Source organism: Chlamydotis macqueenii, chromosome 4 (genome assembly GCF_036417535.1).
Source record: "Chlamydotis macqueenii isolate bChlMac1 chromosome 4, bChlMac1.mat, whole genome shotgun sequence".
NCBI lineage: Eukaryota > Metazoa > Chordata > Aves > Otidiformes > Otididae > Chlamydotis > Chlamydotis macqueenii.
Window position 1 is genome coordinate 82,258,368 of NC_141559.1, and position 20,227 is coordinate 82,278,594.

The window sequence follows — 20,227 nt, forward strand, 5'->3', positions numbered from 1 at the left end:
GATAAAGCTGAGGTTTTGCAGCGAGCAATGTTGTTTGTGGCCTCTCAGATGGTGCTGGACATCGAGATATAAGAGGGTAGGCAGGCATCTAAATTTGGGATATTTTCCGTTTGAATGTGATAGCTGGAGAAACTTGAAAGCAAGAACATCAGGTGGAGCTACAGTGCGTTTCTGGTGCGTCCAAATGTGGATGGTGTTACAAGGCAGCGTCTCTGACCGGTGGTTGTGAAACAGTGGGGAAATGCTAGGGTGTTCTGGGATCCAGCACAGGGGTTTTTTCCGTGCTTCTGACATGGGGAAATGGAGTTGGAAGAGAGAAATCAGCTTTTCCTTCATTGTTTCCATTGTCTGAGTGTTGAGATGTAATTTGGTGTCTTACCAAATGATTTCTCCCTGGATGTAATTCACTTATAATAATAACTTCTGTATTTGTTGAGTAAGAGAGAAAGCAAGCCTCTTCCATACAGAGGAGCTCAACTGCGTTTCTAGATAAAATTTGAAATTCCTCTCCTTCTGCAGCAAGTAGATCTGGTTGGGTGAGTGAGACTTTAAAGGACTAGCTAGACGACCAGGAGGAGCTCCAGGTGTGGCTCAGCTTATGGAAGCTGAGGAGAGGACGCGTTTCAAGATCAGCGCTGATGGTGATGCTGAAAGCAGCTGGCAGCTCCAGTGGGATAACAGCAGAGACACCAGCCAGCCCCAGAAGAGACGACTTCGATGCGATTTGGTTTTGGAAACAGCAGAAGAGCAGGAGCTGGGACAGCGTGTCAAGATCAAGAACCCGATGGAGATACTGGTGGCCAACTGGAGAGGGGCAATGTTTGGAAATATTTGGTTTCTAGCTTGTTAACATAATGATTTTTAAGACTGCAGCAGCATTTGTTCCTTCTGATCTCTCTCAGGCTGTCAACGGTCACTCAGTCGTCTCTGGAGCGAGGCAGCCTGTCAGATCGAGGCGTATCTTCCAGGAGCAGAGAGGGATTGAACAGGTTTGCGAGCGTCAGTGCTGCGGGTTGTGTCTCAGACAGGAGAGGCTGCGTTGATACGTTTTACCTGCTGCAGTTGCTTTGAGCATCCTTTCTCAGACCTCGAAGGGCTTTCCAGGCTCTGCTCTTATCTCTGATCGGCAGCCAGGAAATAACTTTTCATATTTTTACATATCTCGCACAGAAGGGCAAAGCTTTTCTCTTCCTTTGAAGAAAGTATCTCCCATATCAAATTAACTGTGACAGTCATTCTTTTTTTTCTCCTGAAGCAAGACAGCTCTTTAGCATCAATTAAATTGTACTGTAGAAGGAGGGGTGAAAACAGAAGCTATTAAACATAGAGGGTGATCTTCACTCCTCTCTGACCTCTTTGCCGTAGTGAGATTGGCAGAGTGGTGCCGAGTCACCTTGAAACACCTGAATCTCTTTGGGAGGTGAACCCTGATGAAGGCCATGCAGAGGATGGTTCTGCAAGTGCCGGAATAGCGGCGTAAGAGACCTCATAGCGGCCTTCCAGTACCTCAAGGGGGCCTACAGGAAAGATGGGGAGAAATTGTTCAGTAGGGCCTGTTGTGCCAGGACGAGGGGTGATGGTTTTAAAATAGAGGGAGGTAAATTCAGATTAGATATTAGGAAAAAAATTTTTACACTGAGGGTGGTGGAACACTGGCCCAGGTTGCCCAGAGAGGTGGTGGATGCCCCGTCCCTGGAAACATTCCAGGCCAGGTTGGCCGGGGCTCTGAGCAACCTGATCTGGTTGGAGATGTCCCTGCTCCTGGCAGGGGGGTTGGGCTGGATGGGCTTTAAAAGGTCCCTTCCAACCTGAACCATTGTATGATTCTATGATATTCTCTTTCATACTCTTGATGAAAATAAATCTTTTCAACCCCTCATTGCCAGCACATAGTGTGCCTTTAATGTTGCGATGCTTTGGAAATAAGCGCACAAAGTGATTGAACCCTAAGTTACAAGCTACTCTTGAGTTTATGACTTCTTGCACTCAGCTATTAGCGAGAGGGTTGCTTCATATTTAGTAGCTGGTAATTAGATAACAGCTTCGAGTCTTTGCCCCGTTGCGCAGTTCATGTCTCTGTAGGAACTTTGTCAATGTGTGCTAATTTGTATTTGAAAAATACGCGCTGCTGGTATTGCTCCTGTTATTAAAAACGCGTGAGTTTATCTGGTGTGCGCCAGATTTGGCTTTTTACCCAGGAGACACCATCGCGCGCTGTCTGATCGTCTCGTGTTAGCGTTGCGCTTTGCGGAGGGGAGCGGCTGAATACACAGAATTCTTCTGCAAAAAATATTTCTCTTTGCAGCAGGCTCTCTTTTGTGAGATCTTCATTCTTTTCTTTGCTTCCCTTTTGCCTTTCTCTTACAAAAAGCTGACGTAGGCAGCACAGAAGGCTGGAGCCTTTTGAATACATTCGCTGTAGATCCAGCTCCCTAATAACTTTTTTACACTGTAATTCTTAAACATTTCAAGTATATAACTTCAAATCTCAGTCTTGTAGACAGATCCTTGCAATTGTTTTTCCGCCCTGGAGGTGTTAAAGTCAATATCGTAGCTCTGTAGGTGCTGAATGCCTTACCTGTACTTTGTCCATGTTTTTCCACCCACGTGTATGTGCGTGTTCATCACAGAAAATTCTGAAAGGACCTTGCTTTTTTAATTTTCTTAGGGCGTAGCAAGTGCTCCTTGCAGAGCAGTAGATACAACATTCAAGCCGTGCAGAATTGCTTCTTGCAGAGTAGCATCGTGTACTACCGAGTCAGCAAAGACGGAGGGAAGTCAGTACCGTTCCATGCTTTATGGAATCTGATTTTTGCATCTGAGTGATAGTTTACATCTTCTAGTTTGCATCTAGTTTGCATAGATGCATAGTTTGCATCTTCTAGTTTACATTGTGAGAGTGGTTCTGGTGCATAGCCGAGCGTGTTGTGAAAATGTCCCATGTTGAAGTACAATCATAGGGTTGTAGAATGTTTTGGGTTGGAAGGGACCTTAAAGATCATCCAGTCCAACCCCCCTGCCCTGGCCAGGGACACTTTCCACCAGGCCAGGTTGCTCAAAGCCCCATCCAACCTGGCCTTGAACACTTGCAGGGATGGGGCATCAACCACCTCTCTGGGCCACCTGGTCCAGGGTCTCACCACCCTCACAGTAAAGAATTTCTTCCTCATATCTGATCTAAATCTACCCTTTTTCAGTTTAAAGCCATTACTCCTTGTCCTATCCCTACACACCCTTGTGAACAGTCTCTCCCCATCTTTCCTGTAGGCCACCTTAGGTGCTGGGAGGGTGCTCTAAGGTCTCCCCGGAGCCTCCTCTTCTCCAGGCTGAACAGCCCCAGCTCTCTCAGCCTGGCCTCACAGGAGAATTATTTCATTCCTGGAGTGGTTTTCCTCCTCAAGTTACTCATGTATTCCCTTTACTCACTGAAAAAAGCCAAAACATTGTGTACGACATGTCCTAGGTACCAGTGCCCACCAGTGCTGAATGAGGGACCATCATGTATAGTGCAAACAGGACCAAGTTGGGGGGGGACACGGGATTGTGGTTTGGTTTTTTTTTTGTTTGGTTTTTTTTTTTTCCTTTGAGATTGTGACATGGCTGGGGCTACAGCACTAACAAGCTTATTAATTTTTTTTTGTTAATCGCTCCTGATAGCATTTCTGTGGTGAATGATTTAGTATTGCTTCCAGAGAAAAGTGTTCCAAGAGTTTTCTGAGTGGAGGCTCTGTGAGAGCTTGGCAGATTGCGTACTGTTGTTTTTCTCCTGCAAGGCTTGCTCAGGTTTCCAGAGCCGGTTTGCTCTTGGTCGCGTGCAAAGTGCTGTCAGTGTTGAAGCGCGGATACAGTTTGATTCCTCGCTTTTCCACAGTTATTGCTTTCAAAAGGATGAATTTTGAGACAAAAAGTCTAGATGTTATTGCCTATGACTTGGAATTTGCATCTGTTTTCGCAAATTCCTGGTCAGGAGATGAGTAATTTTAATTTTCAAATATGTTGAAGCCTTAAAATACATATATATATGTATTTTTATTTATCTGCATTTATATCTACGTTTACATCTGTCTCTGTCTCCATAGAAGGTGCAGATGCTTCCTGTGCTCTTGGAAACTGGAGTTGTTTCTTGCTTAAATGTTGATCTCCTGCAGAACTTCTGCAACTGGCTTTTAAAAATCTTAAGCTGTATTTCTGAGGCTGAAAAGTATTATAATAAATTATTATGGAGGAAGAGGAAGGTGGTTTTCAAGTATCTGTAGGGTTTGCCTCTTTAATTTGAACCAGAGATGAACCTTAAGAGTGCTCTATGGAAAAGATTCTGGAAAACCACTTTGACTCAGTCGAAATATTTAAAATAGATGATGACATGAACAGATCGCTAGGAAAAGACACAGCAAAAGGTTCCAAGATACCAGTGTTGGGAACTTCTGATCTTACTTCCTTCTCTTTTCTGCCAAATTTGATTTTGCAGAGTGTTTTTGTTTTACTGAAACTAAGTAGGACAATTTGAATTTTGCCAGGAGGCTGTGATTTGCTCCCGCCATGCGCCGACGCTGGAGTTCATAACCAGGTGGGAATCCTGTTGCAGGTGCCAGTATGCGCTCTGCCAGAACGTGGTGCTTGGGCATCTTCAGATGCTGATCCATCTGATGCCACCCTTCCCTGGCCACGTATTTTCAACCCTTTCTGCTATACTTCCGCTGTTTGCTAAAACCAATCTGGAACATTTTAACTAAGGCGTGTGAGATGGGAGCGTGTATCCCCACGGTCTGGTTCTTGGTTTTGTCTTCAGCCCCTGCGTGCTCCTTCCAGCCTCTGTGCTAAGGCAGCAGGTGCAGAATCTCAGTGCCTGTTTTTTGGGATCCCAAGTGATGTATTGGACCTAATCTGGACCTAATGGACTTAATCTGGACCTAATTGGACCTGTGGCCCCAATCTCCTGCTAGATCCATCTCCCTCAGCTTTGAAGAAGCGTGATTGTCTCCTCAGTTGTCCATGGCTGTTGGAGAAAAAATACCAAATACCAATTTCGTACCACAACAAAGGGTTAAGCAAAGTTCGGGAATCTGTTGCAGACTTTACATCAAATCACCCTTCTGAGCTGTTTGTTTGGACATCTCTGCAAGCAGTGTCTGGACATATGCAGTTGTCTAGAGTTTGCACTGTACAGTGTTCTGCAGATGTTGACAAAAACGAGCCCTTTGCTGGCTTTGTTCCCTTCCCTCTTTCAGTGGCATCTTGAATTTTTAATGGTTTTAAGCACTGGCATTCATGGAGTGTCCTGGGATGAATGATTCCAGCTGTGCTTTCTGTTCCTGCACCCTTTTCCAGAGTTCACTGCTGCTGTTAAGCTGCCAGCGCTATTTTTGTAGGCACGTAGTGATGTTCGTAGGGTGGTCCTGGCACAGTCCCAGCACTGGGGACAACTCAGCTCTTTGATTTCCGTTGTTCCTGTGGGATGACATGGGGATGGGAACATGCTACAGAAGGCGGAGGATGCCTGGAACTGCTGTGCTCTGGAGTTGTCCTGAGTTGATAGAGGAGGACTTAAGGTCTTATTTTGTACTAGAGGGTTGTGGGGATCAGACCTCTGTTCAGGAGGTGATCAAGGACTCCATGCAGAGCCAGATATGGAATGGGTGAGGGTTTGCACCATGGGCTTCATCTGAACTTCTTGCAGGAACTGTGTAGTTTGCATAAATACGTAGTTGAGGAATAACTTCACTTCTGTGTTAGGGAATTCCTTTCGCTGGCTGCGTGGTGTTAGTCTGTGTATTAGTTGTTGTGGAGCAAGGTCTTTTTTTTTTTTCCCTAGGGTGCAGATTTGAAGCAGTACCACCAATCTGATAGAGAAACCATCGCTCTCAGCTGTCGTTCTTTAAGGACAATCACCAGAAACCACATACAGGGAGGTTAACAGGAGAATCCCAGTTGACCTACTGTTTTGTGTTGCCTTGTTGTTGGTTTGTGGTTGCTCTTAAGTAAATAAAAATCAAGTGATGGATCTGCTAAATTTAGAAAATCCTTTGTGAATGTTTAATACCATTGGAGACTAATGCTTGGCTTTGTTTTTTATTTACAGACTCACTGAGCCTTCAGGGTATGTCACGGATGGACCTGGAAATTACAAGTACAAAACAAAATGCACCTGGCTCATTGAAGGAAGGTGAGTGTAGTAAACATCTTGGGGTTTAGTGGTGCTTATTGTGACTTTTAGGTAGATCTCATTCTGTTTTTTTGTTATTCTTAAAACTAGATAGGCCAGCACTGAGGTATTCTTGGTGAATAAGATATTTTTTAAATGCAACTGAGCCCTCCAAACTGACTTCTGAATTTTAGGTTTGCTGTGTAAAATACCCTTTGCGTTGAAACTACGTGTGGAAAAGAAGAATAAATAAAGAACTAAAAATTGTTTAACTCTTACTGTAGCAGGCCGTTCAGATACTTGGGATTCACTGTGTGTGGGACTTCTTGGCAGTGTGGAAAACACAGAGCAAACTCTGTTGAAGCTCTTGTTCGTGAAGAATCAGTTCCTGTAATGATGTGCTTCAGATGCTTATTTACCCACTAGGCCGTAAGGACTTCAGAGGGACTGTTGACCCTTTCGGCAAAGGTCTTCGAAAGTGTGACGAGTCCCTTGGACCTCTTCCCCTCATTTCTCTGCCCTTCCTGTATTCGATCTTTGTCTTGCTTACAGTGATTTCTTGCAAAGATTTTAAGAGCAGCCTGTTTAGTTCTTATCCTCTGGCTGTCATCTGATGGATGCTTCTCTGAAGTTCAGAGCATCTGATGTGGTGAAATAGGTTTCTCATAGCACCAGTCTGACACCAGGACTGTGAGATCAATTTGTGTAGTCTCTAGAACTTTGCGTGGTGCGTTGCGATGCTGCGTGTTAACAGCTATGTGTTAAGTCACGTTCCGGACTATTCCCTGAATCTTTAAGTAGAGAGATTTGTGGGTAGGAGCAAGTCATGTGAGAGCATGAATGGTTTCACTTACGTTGAACGGCTGTGAGCAGAAGTCTTTCGGCACCTTGGAGGATCAGAAGTTATTAAAAGCCCAGGGTACACTTTGTTTCTTCAGTCTTCTCTCTCTGTTTGGGGGGTCTGATGGGTGGCGGGAACTAATATTCGCTTCATGTACTTCAAACATTTATTTTGGATCAGTAACTGAAATACCTAAGCTCCCAGGATATTCAGAGGTAGAGGTTAAGCTGTTCTGGAGAGCCATCCAGAACACTGAAATTGGGAGCCTACCACGCACTGGTAACTATATAAGGCGCCCAGTTCTTTAATGTGGTTAAGATCAAAAGTTAGATGCTATGAGTGGCAACACCTCTTAGGTTTTGTAGGTAATAAACCTACAACTGCAGACAGTTTGGAATTGCAAATAATTAAAAAATGTTTTGCAAGGATGTTATTACAGACAAGCCAACCTCAGCAAGTCCAGTACAGCCAGCTTCACCTTCATAACTTCTTTTTCTAAAGGGTGACGTGACTCATGGTTTTATCAGAAGTGAAGTGCTGCTCATGGGTGCCTGATAATGTAACTACCGCTTCAGCCTTTGTTTGCTGGTACCAAGAGCTTCCTAGAGAACTATCGCTTCGTGGGGTTTGAAGTGAGATCTTACTCGATGTAAAGATGGGTACAAAAATGTTCCACCTGCTTTCATAGCCAGGCATTTGAGTCGGTGTCCTTTTCCTGCTTCTGATTGTACCCTGCTGTCAGAGGATGGTGGTAAACAGAAAAGAGTCACGCTGGTTAAAACAGCTGAAATATGCACCCTTGTGAAAAGAGCCCAAGCTCTCTGCCAATTCTGAAATTCCCAGAGAGATCTGGATTTGGAAAACAGCATCTGCGAAGCTGTTGAATTCTGCTGAGTGCCCTTGCCTCGGTGCTCGCGTACCGGTATGTGAGGGCTTTTGAGGTGAGCAAGTAAAGGTACAATCCAAATGTGCAACTGAAGATAAATTCAGATGTAAAATAAGCCATGTGTTCCTTACGGTACTCATTTCCTTTTTGCATCGTTCCTGCCTGGTGTCTGTGCTGTGTCCTCCTCCTGGGGTTGTCCCTTTCGTTTTTCCCCAGGAGCATGAGACAATGCAGATGGGATCCAGCCAGCCTGGGGATCCCGTCTGAGGCAGCACCGGTAGCGATGTGCCTTGTGATTCTGCAAATGACTGCTGTCTCTTAATGAGTTGTTAGCTGTAGCAAAGAGCATCTCTTTCTTTTTCTTCTTGGTCTAACACTTTTATTGATTAAATATCTCTCTCTGCTCTGCAGCTCTCTGACCGTTAAAATAGAAGCAAACCCCCTACAATTTCATAGGCCACCCCATTTTGAAACGATGACGGCTCTCTGTACCTTTTCTTCAAGCAATACGTTATTCTTGAGTTACACCTGCTGCTCTTTTTCCAAAGGCTTGCGGTAGGGTGTTGTGCCTACCCAAAAATATTCTTTGCAGAATAACTCCCTAAAAAATTCCCCTTCTGTGGGAAGGCAGGACTCTATGGCAAGCTGATGCTTTATTAATCTATTTGATTAGGATGAACAAGGATTTCACCTGAACCCAAGGGCAATGCTGTTGAAGAGATCCTGATCACTTACATCTCTCCTTCCAACAGCTGCAGCTGTGGGTAGGACAAAGCAGTGCTGCTATAGATTCACTTTCTTTTTATCTCAGGGTCCAAGCACGATGTTAGTGGTGTTTTCGCCCTCCTTGAGCTGAGCCCTAGATTAGATGTCTGCTGTGGCTTCTATGTGATTCTCTTTAGATGTGTCTTTGCAGATTAGCCATGAAATTAAAGATACCTAAACGTACTTCATGTGGTTATGGCTTAGTGGACATCTTTTGTGCATGGAGTGAAAGAAATGCTGACCAGCTTTGGTGTCTGAACTAGTTTCCATCTCCACATCAAGGCAATAAACCCTTTTTCTTGCTAATATGTCTCTGAAGATCAGGCCTCTTGATGAGTAAGAGACTTCAACAGAGTAGATGCTTCTTGAAGGGTGACGTTAACATCGGGGTGTGCTGGGCCAGCCTTGTTCAGCTGGAGGGTAGCAAGTCTCTTCCCAGAACTTCCCATTCTTTTGTTCTTAAGTGGTCCTAATATTTTTTTTTGTAACGCATCTCCAGAAGAAAACCAAGCAACCTCATTAGCGTTGGTAAAGAATGGGCAGTGAGCAGTTAGTCCATCTTGACAGTCCAAGTAATAACCAAAGTATCTCCTTTTTGCAAAAATTAATGTTCCGGGGCTTCCCATCCTGTAGAAGATGGGTCTCCTTTGCGTTCTCTTGACCTGTTTATTCCAACTCCTAGAAGGCAGAGAGCAAGACAGATCATTTCTTTAGTTAGCATCCGCTGAGGCACATTTCTGATTTCCAGTTTGGAGGGGCTTCCATCAGCAGGGCCTGTACTGTGCAAGTAATAAAGGATTGGAAGAAGGATTTCTGCCAGCAAATAAATAATCTCAGGCCATTGTAATCATTTCAGTCTGCAGAAAATCCTGTGAACAAGAAAAAGCTCTGCTTAGTTCCCTGAGGGTGGCTGTGATTCCTCAAACATATTGTCCACGTAGATTTTCCTTCTTACCCCTGCAAAGCCCTACCATCAGAGGAGTCAGTCTTGGTGAGGAGCAGAGGGCTGGCTCTTCAGGCTTTTCAATTTCTGCCTTTGGTGGTGGGGAAAGGTCTAAGGACGCAGTTTAAGGACACAGCACACCAAAAAAGAAAGCCACAGCATGTCTGAGGCATCTACAGTTGCACTGAGTCACTGAGTTTTGGTCTTGTTCACAGGGGAGCTTCACACCGGAGGAGACTGTTGGAGGGACTTTGCTGTGTGTGACAAGTGGCTAATTACAAATCTTCTATTATTATTATTATTTTTTTTTTACAGGCCAAACACAATCCTCAGGCTTCGATTCAGTCACTTTGCCACAGAGTGCAGTTGGGACCACTTGTATGTGTACGACGGAGATTCGATTTACGCTCCCTTACTGGCAGCTTTTAGGTGAGTTCCCCATGGTAAGAACCTCCCCGTACACAGTGATATTTCTCTAACTCGGAGCCTGAATCCAGTGTGGCCTCTGGCAGTGTAACTGTCTTCCAGTAATCGAAAGATATGAGACCGCAAATACAGCGCATACAGCAAGCGTCCTTTTGTGCAGTCGTCGTCAGCATAAACAATTAAGGAGTTGTTTTTGCTTTTACAATGAACAGATCGTGTTACTACACTGTAGCGTGTAAGTATAATGTTTTCATTTCCAAATCCTGATTATTTGAGAGACAAAAAATTACTGTCATCCCATTGAGCTTGAGAGGATTCGGTATACAGGCTCCTTCTGAAGTAGAAAACTGCCCCTTTTATCATTTTTGCACAACTGACGTTTAACTCCTTGTGTGTCAACGCTGACAGAAGGCAAAGGCCAAGAAATCAACATTCTACAGGTCTTGTAGAACTATGTACATCCTTCTGTACTTTAAATTTTTAAACTTTCTGGAACGTGTTCAGAAGCAACAACGATGGGTCAGGCAACTTTGTAAAAACGTGTAAAAATATCTCTTCTTTTGATGGATGACTGGGATTTGGCTCATCTGGCTGTGGTGAGAGACTCATTTGTGGGTGCTGGTTAACAGTCAACGTTTCAGAGACCTAAATATAACTTCGGCATTTCTGTACTTTAGCCCTGCAGTGACAAGCACCACCTTATGTTTTCTGTTCTTTTTAGCTGAAATTAAAGAAATAATCCCAAGTGGTGGATGGAAAATCTCATGGTTCCCCTTGGACTCTGCTTGTTCCAAGTGGCTGATTAACTATTTCCAGAATTAACTTCTGCTGTGCTTTCATTTGCGAAATGAAGTTCTAAAAATACTTCATGTTTGTTCTAAAAAATCCTTATAATCTCTGTGAGAGAAGATCAGCCTAGGAACGGGAAGCTGGTAAAAAATTAAAACCCCCAGGTGTATTTTTTGGTCTTCAACTGAAAAAGCAGAGTTGTTTTGTAGTGAAAGAATGCTTCCTGTAAATCTTCCTGTGCTCAAAGCAGGACACACACATGAATTACTGTCTTATTCTTACCCCATCTGAGGCAGAAGAAACCTTCCCTCTTCTAAAAAAACTCCTCCAAAAACCTGGAAGCACGACCTGGAAGCTCTCTCCGTGCTGAATTGACATGCAGGAGGGAAGCAATGGCATCTTGACTTGTCGTCGTTTTGCTCTAATCAAGCTAATTTTTAATACGCTGTTGAAAAGGCGAAACGATCATGATTTCTGCCTGCAGTTCCTTGTGTGTTTTCCAAAAATTAATAGGCTTTTAAAATTGAGGTTAGAAGTAGTTCACAGCATTAACAATTATGGTTCAGACTTAAAAATCATCTGTAAATCACTAGGAAGTCTGTGCCTGGGGACAGGCAAGCGTGAGCTTAACACAATCACATTTTTGAGGTAGGAAAAAAAAATCAATTATTTTTTTTAATTGCTTCTTTAGATGACATTTGATTTTCATCTTCATTAGCAGTGAGTTCTGTTGTTCAGTAAACCAAGTTCAGGAAACAGCAGATGCTTCTAATTTTGATGAAGTGCAAAAAAAGCATCTTTTGAAAAATATCTTTCTCTGATACAAAAATAAATGCACTAGGATTTTTTTTTTTTCAAGAGCAGTGTTCATATTTTATCTCATTTCTTGGCTTCTGTTAAATTGTAATATTAACCATAACCATATTTCACCCTTCATTATTTTGCCACCGTGCCAAGGGATTTGCGAGGTTGAGCTTTGTGCAGCTGGACAAACTTGCAGAGTTTGTTGATAAACGCTGTAAATTCCTCCTTCTCTAAAGCTCAGGTTTTGTGACCTCCCAGGCTTTTTACAGCAGTTGCCTGAGCCCTCACTTCCTTCACCTCTTTTTTTTTGTGACCTTCTGATGCTGGCTTATGTTTGTTCCCAATGTGGTGTTTACCCTGAATATGAAACGATCTTGGAAATCCTCAGCCCTGGACTATGGAGAAACTTGAAATTGGTTTTATCAATTTTTAACCGTGATAAATATTTGCATAACACAAACATTTACACAGTGCAAGTGTCTGCAAAACCTGTTTACTAAGCTGCTCCTAGTCTGAGTGCCCCCAGGGCAGTCCGGTCCTGTACATGAAGCTTTTTTTTTTTTTCTATGAAAGGGGGTCAAAAAGCAGGGTCAAAAATATCTTTACTGATTTATATGTGTGATCATAGGCAACGCGAGACTATGTACGTGTGCTGCCTCAAAAATGCAATGAAAGAATGGGGAAGAAACAGAAATCCAGCGTGTTTGCACAGAAAGAAGACATCTGAAGCGCATAAACTGCACTCATCATCTGTGAACTTTGTTGGTTGTGTTTTTAGCTTTCCTCCACGTTAAACATTTATTGGAGCTGCGTTTGCACCTTTATTTTCGTTTTGCGCTGGTCGGCAGGGGAAGGGTGTGGTGTTTTTTGTTTTTCTGGGTGGTTTGTTTTTTTTTTTTTGTTTTTTTTTTTTTTGTTTTTTTTTTTTTTTTGCAAGACCTTTGGCCATGGCTCTGCCCTTGGCGCTCGGAAGTTCGTGGCAGTTGCTGTCAGGGTGCCCGATGGATGGTCATGGTGGCAGCGGCTGCCCCGCGGTCACTTGGTGAGCTGGCCGCTCTGCCGTGCCTCAACGTGAGCTCTTGTACCCTCAGCAAACAGGAGCAGCTCACCTTCCTTTCATTACTTGCAGGCGAATATGGCGCATACACACCCAACTTTGAGTCTAGGTGCAGAATGTGGGGTGAGTTGTGTTGGAGGGACCATGGTCTGATCCCTCACTCAGAGCAAGGCCAGCTTCAAAGTGGGATCAGGCCCTTGTTCAAGACCTTGCCCAGTCAAGTTGTGAATATCTCCTAAGGATGGAGACCTTGCTGATCCTCAGGGCCAGTGGGCCAAGGCTTGACCACTCTCATGGCTTAAAAAATAATAAAGTAAAAATCTTCTACTAATATTTAATCAGAACTTGTTTGTTGCAGCTTGCGTCTGTAGTTTCATGTCCTCTTCCTGTGAATGTGTCTGGTGCTGTCTCCTCTGTAAGGTAGTTGAAGGCAGCAGTTAGATTTCTCCCCATCTTCAGCCGTCTCTCCTCCAGGCTAAACAAACCTCTCCTTCTGCCTCATACGTTGTATGGTTTTCTCCCTTCTGTTTTTTTCCATCTATTCCCCCAATTCTTTGCTAGAAGTCGTAACCCACGTTGCTGCCGTGGGCGCAGGCAAAGGCGCTCTCTTTCTTCTGCGTTGTCCTCAATGCCCTTCTTGAACTCACCTGCAAACCCCACTTACCGCTGACGATCGACTTGTCGTGTATTGCTTGGAGCAAATGATCTGCTGATAACAGCAGGAGGGCTGCTAACGAAGATTAATTATCGGGGAAAGGTACAAGCCACGTTGAGTCAGTTCTATTTGTGTTACAAGAGTATCCAGAGGAGCTAATCAACTTAGAGCAGACTTAGAGGAAGAAGTGGTCCTCGTCTCGGGCACGTATAGGCAGAGAACGAACTGCAGGTATACGTGCTCTGCGTAAAGATGAAGTTTAACGCTTCAGTTTTATTGCTCCAACCCAAACCATTCTATGATTCTATTTGCTTCAAAGCATGAGTCGGGTGTCCTTCACTCATGTGCATAACCAGGTTTTCCCTATTGATATTCTTGTCCTCCTCTGATGGAGCTGGCGCTCAGCATGCAACCAACCATCATCGCCCAAATCAATTTTTGTTCTACCTCCCTGGGTGGGGGATATATAATATTACCCCTGTGCTGGACTGTTGAGGTATTGTCATCATGCACACACTTGGGTCATGGAGCGGTCCAGTAGACTTTCTGTCATAGCAGCCTGTCCTTGAAATATTTATTATTTTGCTCTATTTATTTTCTCTGCATGCATGACAACTTTGAGTATTACAGCTTAAAAGAAGGACATGGACCAGTTGGAGAAGGTCCAGAGGAGGCCATGCAGATGCTGAGAGGGCTGGAGCAGCTCTGCTGTGAGGCCAGGCTGGGAGAGCTGGGGCTGTTCAGCCTGGAGAAGAGGAGGCTCCGGGGAGACCTGAGAGCGGCTCCCAGTGCCCAAAGGGGGCTGCAGGAAAGGTGGGGAGAGACTCTTCAGCAGGGCCTGCTGTGACAGGGCGAGGGGTAATGGTTTCAAGATAGAGGGAGGTAGATTTAGATTGGATATTAGGAAAAAAAAAAATTTATTCTAGGGGTGGTGGAGCACTGGCCCAGGTTGCCCAGAGAGGTGGTGGATGCCCCATCCCTGGAAACATTCCAGGCCAGGTTGGCCAGGGCTCTGAGCAACCTGATCTGGTTGGAGATGTCCCTGCTCCTGGCAGGGGGGTTGGACTGGGTGGCCTTTGAAGGTCCCTTCCAACCCAAACCCATCTGTGATTCTATGACTGTAAAAAAAAAAAAATATATATATATATATAAGGTGAGGAACAAACGTATGTGGGATTTTGCTAGAAATGTACCTGCTGAGTGACGTTCCCTTATTTACATTTACTCCGTGAGCCCGTCGTGACCAACTGATCCTTTGATTGTGTGAGGATTGATTAATCGAAATGTCTTTGTGGGAGACAGTCAGATTTAATGGAGAAATGTAAATGCGTTGTATGAAAATTGCTTTTGTTCACTCAACCTGTAACCCCCTCCAGAACCACCAGGTCTGTTTGACAAGGTGATCAAAGGGAGTTTCTATTTTAGGGTTTTGAAACGATAAATTCGCTGAGTTAAATCAAGGCCTATAAAGGAAGTTTAGAGCAGAAAGTTTCTCTGGTTCTTCAGTTTCTTGGATCTTTTATCTTAAACTATTTCTGATGGACTGGAGATTGGAATTTTTTTGCATTGATTCAAGTATCCTGTACCGAGCTTCACAGATATTGGATGATGATGAAAGTCCTTGTTCTGTCTCGGGGAGGAAGAGCATCCTGTAAGAACTGAAGGGGTTTTTGGGCCAAGCCCTCTTGGTCCGCAGCGCTCTGCGGGCGGGCTCTAGGTCTGGCTGCGGTGCAACGAGAGAAAATGGTTTCAAGAAAAATTGCGCATTGAGTCGTTTCCAACTCTCAACAGCGAGTCGTCTTTAAATTTTTATAAGCATCATTGTTTCCTTAAAAGTCTGTGTTTGGGAGTCATCTTGCTGCGCAAGAATCTTAACTTTTCCTTGAAGAAAATCAGTTTGAGATGTCTCCTTATTTTCACTACTCCTTTTGTATATCTTGGCATTGATTTATTTTTAATCTCTTGTAATTTCTATTTCTGGTTTGTTTACCTTTTTGTCTATTTTTACTCTTGGTGATGTGCACGGGTTGTTTTTTAAACGGGGAGAAATGGTGTCATTTTATGTGTGTCCAGATGGGTCGAAGTATTTAAAAATTAGGAGAAGGGAATGGTTTCATAGTGCATTTCGGTAGATTGAGCATAAAATATACTACCAAAGTTCTCACAGCACCTCTATCCCTTCATTATCTGTGAGCTGTGCTCTTTATTTTCACCCTTGCCTTCATGGCTCCCATCTTCCTCCTTTTTGACTCTTTCCTGCCGAAATTCCTGCCAGATCTCCTTGATATTGTTTTTCCCTCTGCCACTGGCTCTACAAATCCAGCGCACGGAAAGTAGAAGTTGTTTTGGGGCAGAGCAGAGGTTTGCCTTTCAACGCCTAAGAAATCCCGTCCCCGGCCAGCGCAGCCGAGTAGGAGTGTTTGTTTGCTTTGGAGTAGCGACGATTGCGAAATGTTTTGAAACCTTATAAAAAGAAATAGAAGCGGCACATTGTGAAATAGGTTCATCCCGGCCAGAGCCGAGTCTCTGAGAGATTCGGCGTTGTAGTTTAAAGGAAGTTCTACGTAATCCTTTATCATTTTAACTCTGCTTATTGGGTTTTTTTTTCTTTTTCTCATGGCAGACAATGTAAATTCTGTTTGTGCTGGTTTATCCAGAACGATGCTGTGCGCACACCGTATTTATTCACGGGTTTTGAGGTTTGACCTTTCAGGGACCCGATCGTTATCATCGTGTTGCGTTGTGTTCTCTCCACGGCTTTCTCTGCACGAAGTTCCAATCTGCCTATGAAGTTTCATCAGGCTGTTTTAAACTTGTGTAGGTGGGATAACCTCCTTTTTAGTGTATTTACGTACAAGGCATCCAAAAAAGACAGAAAGGAGCAAGCAGGAGATGTGGTGAGAGCGTCCACTATGGAGGTACCTGTGTTCTTCCCCAAAAAATCCCCAAATCGAGATTTTTAAGAGAAAATAAATAATTATCCTGTGCTAGTCCTTTTATTAGGAATGGTTATTGGGGGGGATTGTTGTCTTGTCTCACTATTCACTCTGTATTTTTATTCTTTGCTGCCATTATCCTCCCCTCTCCAGGCCTTTCCAGTTAGGTTGCGCTGTAATATCGCTGGGGAGTGCTGCAAGGATAAGACCAAAGAGGAATAAACCAGAACAAAGGACTTTTCTCTTCTCCCTGAGCTGTAGTTTGCCTTACCCTGAGTTATATTCGGATGTCTGTTTTCCTGGGGTGGAGACGTACCATCCTACGGTTTGCATTACAAAGGAAAAGCGTGAACCAAAGAGCAAGGAGAAGTTTGTTAGACTTTGTTCTTTGATGTTTTGTGAGATGGTCTTTTGGGAGACAAAAGAATGAAACAGGCACGTTTTACGCAGTGAATTTTGCCTTTTAATCCTATATCCTTGAGATCTGAAAGAGGGAAAAATAATTGACTTTCTCACAAGGAAATATTTATTGAGCTACGTATTGTGCTGGAGTTGTTCAGCTAAAACATGGGATCAGGTTACTGTGTTTGGTAAAATTAAGGATTTTTTTTTTTTGTCCACAATCAGCTTTGTTGGGCAGGAAGGGCTGATGTAGAGTTTGCAGGTTTACTCCGCTGCTGGTCACACCTTGGTGCAAACACCTCTGACATTGATAGCAACAGCTTTTGGAAAGCATCCCTGGGTGTCTGTGTTGTTCTTGGAGCACACCGTTGTGTTGTATCATGGGGACAGAAAAATCCAGGTCACAGAGAAGCGCTCTCCAGGCAATGTGAATGTGGATAGCTGTGAGTGTTTTCCTCGGGTGTAGAAAACCCATTTACCCCATCCTAGGAACTGTCTTCAAATGCATGCGCTTTCTGTTCCTGAATAGATCTGAGAAGAGGAAACGTAAGTTCTTTTCAGGGGAAAAATTCTTTTTGTCATTGCTGGTTAGTCGACGATGCCCTCGGATATTCAGAAGTCGGGGCACGGGACCAGGCTCGGCTGCTTTCCCAGGAGAGCTGCACCCCGGAGCCGCCACGGGTTCCCTGCCCGCCACGCTCAGCTCTGGGCTTTGGGGTCTCTGCTCTGCCAAATCCTTCGACTTTGCGTCTGAAAATAGGGCTGAGGCTGGGGGAAAGACGGTTCTCGACAGGAAAATAGCAGCTGACTGTGAATAGGTGGTGGGAGACAACACACTTCGCTTCAAGGCTTTAAAAAAAATAATTTCAATACACATCAAATTTATTTCTGCTCTTATCTTTTGTGTAAAGGAGGAATTGATTTCTTTGTTTTGTTGTTGTCAGGCTTCTGTTAAAAGAAAAATAAACATTTCCTTTCAGATACTGTTCTGTGCATTAGGTAAAGCAGTAGTTTTTACTCTTTTCAAGAGACTTTCAGTCTCCTTTTCAGCTTACCAGGTATTTTGGCGTGTCGGTATATAAATCCGCGTTGTGTCCAGTCTCAAATACTGTAAATTGTCTTGCCCACCATCCTCCCTCCTCTCCACCACCCCTGGAAAGCTGAAGGGCTGGAGGATCTAACAGAACCTGGAAGGGTTTAGAGAAGCAGCCAGAGACAACCAGAGGTGTGAAGCAATGAGTGAGGTGGGAATAGTGAGCCTGGCCGCCTTTTAGGACAGAAAATAGGACAAATGTGGGTGCGATGAGTTGGACGGAGCTTTGTAAAAGAGTGGGTGGCTGGAAGATGGTGAGTAAGGGTGATTGTACTTATTTCTCATAGAGGAAAAGCCAAAGAGACGGCGGTGGGTGATCAGGTAGCAGATGGAAAGCAAGCGTAAGAAGTCCTGTACCATTGCAGAGTTAAATTGTCCACCTCCCCGCTGCAGATCTTCCAGGTGAAAAGGGTAGGGAGGGTTGAGAAAGGAATTAGAAGCGTGGATGAATGGTTTATTTAAATGTGCTGACTTGGGTGCCTCCTCCAGGTCAAAGCACCTGAGCTGTGGGTTTCTGGAAGCTGGATAATGCATCACCAAAACGCTCTGTACTTGCTTTATTTGTCACTGTCTTCCCCAAGCATTTGCTAGGTTCCAGAGACCTTTAGATTGGCTTGATACAGCAGGTTTTGTGCTTTTGGGACAAGTAGGGTTTTGGTAAGAATAGCTGGAATTCTAGACAGCTTCAGGTTTGCCCAGGTTAAATACTTCTGAAAGATAAATGTATATTAGAAGGGCCAAGTTGATTACTTCAGGATTTTCTGTTTTCATTCCTTCCTTCAATCGTTCCTTCTCGTAAACTGGAGTCACGTGTGTTGAGGGCAGCAGTAGTGCTACACTTGATAGCCTCAACATTTTAATTTCTCTGCACTCCTTGGTCAGTATCATGGTCACTATGTTGCAGATGATAAAACCAAGCAAGAGGGCGTACTGAACTGGTCGCTGAAGAATGTGGTTTTATCTTTCAGAGGGGCTTTGAGGGTTCCTACACCTTTGAGAGTGGGATTGTTTTGGGGGTTGATTGACTATACATTCTCACCTTGTTGAGACATTTTATTCTGAATTCTTAAGGAGTTCTGTTGAAGAAAAATAATCTGATAACACTGCTCTGCAAAAATGATGGTTCCTTCACATATATTCACTGTACTTCAAATAAATGCAAATAAATACCTTGAGTTTCAATTGTTGTATTAATACTGATGCACTTACTGTTGTTGCTTTGCTCCTTTTTATTTCAATTCTAACATTGTTGTTTTTTTTTTCTTTTTTTTCTTCTCCAGTGGTCTCATTGTTCCTGAGAAAGACAGCAATGAAACAGTCCCAGAAGTTGTAGCTACTTCTGGGTATGCCCTTCTGCATTTCTTCAGTGACGCTGCCTATAATTTAACAGGGTTCAACATCACATATAAGTAAGTAGTGCCACTCCAAAATGATGTTGCAAGTTGAACAGAAGGAGACTTCCTCTTTTCTCAGTTTTGTCTTGAAATAAGCAGTTTCTATTGAAGCCTGTAATTATGAGTGGATGCTTGAATTTAGATTTTTATCTTTATTATACCCTTGCGACGGCTAATAACTGTGATGTGCTCAGCATTAACTTCAGTTGTCAATTGTAAGCGTGGGCAAATGTTTGCTCGAAAAGCCATCCCGTTATTTATTTAACGTTATTAGATTTATTTGATCGTATTCAGTCAACCAGAATGGATGTATTTTGTGCACGTGTGTGCTCTTACGCGTCCTGCAGAGATACTTCATAACAAACGCGCTGTCGCGTAAGCGCACAGGTTTCACCAGGGATGCTGGACTGTGCCTGCTGTTGAGGTTCCTCAAGCAGTTTTCTTTGGGATGCTCTTTCTTACTCAGTCCTTGGTCTGGAATGATTTTGTTACGTTCCTTGGTTCACACTTTAAATATTATAGATGGATGCTTTCTATCCACTAATATATATTTAGTCCTCGTTGATAGGCTTTTTAAAAATAACTTTAGGGTACTCCCTAATTGATCGACTGCTTTTACAAAGGTTTTGTTATGAAGGAAATTATCGCAGTGTGGACATACTAGCAGAGGTGGAATTTTTTGCTTCTGATGGGGATCACTGGCTTTGAATTTTTTACTCCTACAGCTACAAATTGTGTTTCTGCTACACTGGGAGATTTTAATTGGAGTGTTACTTGCGGAAGTTCTTGCTCGCCTCTCTGTAAAAAAAAAAAAAACTTAGTTGCAAAATCCTTGGTCCCAACAGACTTTTTACAAAAATGGAAAGTTTCCTTAAAATGAGGTGCTTAGTGTTTTTGAATACCACTCTTGGTGCTTTCATCCTTATTCAGCACTTAAGTATACAGTGGATTCTTTGAAAAATGCAGAACACTCAGCACCCCTTGAAAGCTCCAGAAGAAAACGAGGAGCCTTTGCAAAGCCGAACCGCAGCAGCGGAAGCAGTAGCACGTGGAAAGCCTGGCTGATGCTGTAAACCATGGCACCATCTCCTGCC

At 43.6% G+C, this 20,227-nt stretch overlaps 1 protein-coding gene across 4 annotated transcripts in view; it reads left to right on the forward strand.

The window, feature by feature from the left end:
• Window positions 1-20,227, forward strand: part of ATRN (attractin) — a 149,095-nt gene that overhangs the window by 26,035 nt on the left and 102,833 nt on the right. For all 4 annotated transcript variants that reach the window (XM_086746152.1, XM_086746154.1, XM_086746155.1 and 1 more), the window contains exons 2-4: window positions 6,080-6,163; window positions 9,893-10,006; window positions 19,020-19,148. In XM_086746152.1, the coding sequence (XP_086602278.1) occupies window positions 6,080-6,163; window positions 9,893-10,006; window positions 19,020-19,148 (327 nt within the window). The remainder of the gene's footprint in view (window positions 1-6,079; window positions 6,164-9,892; window positions 10,007-19,019; window positions 19,149-20,227) is intronic.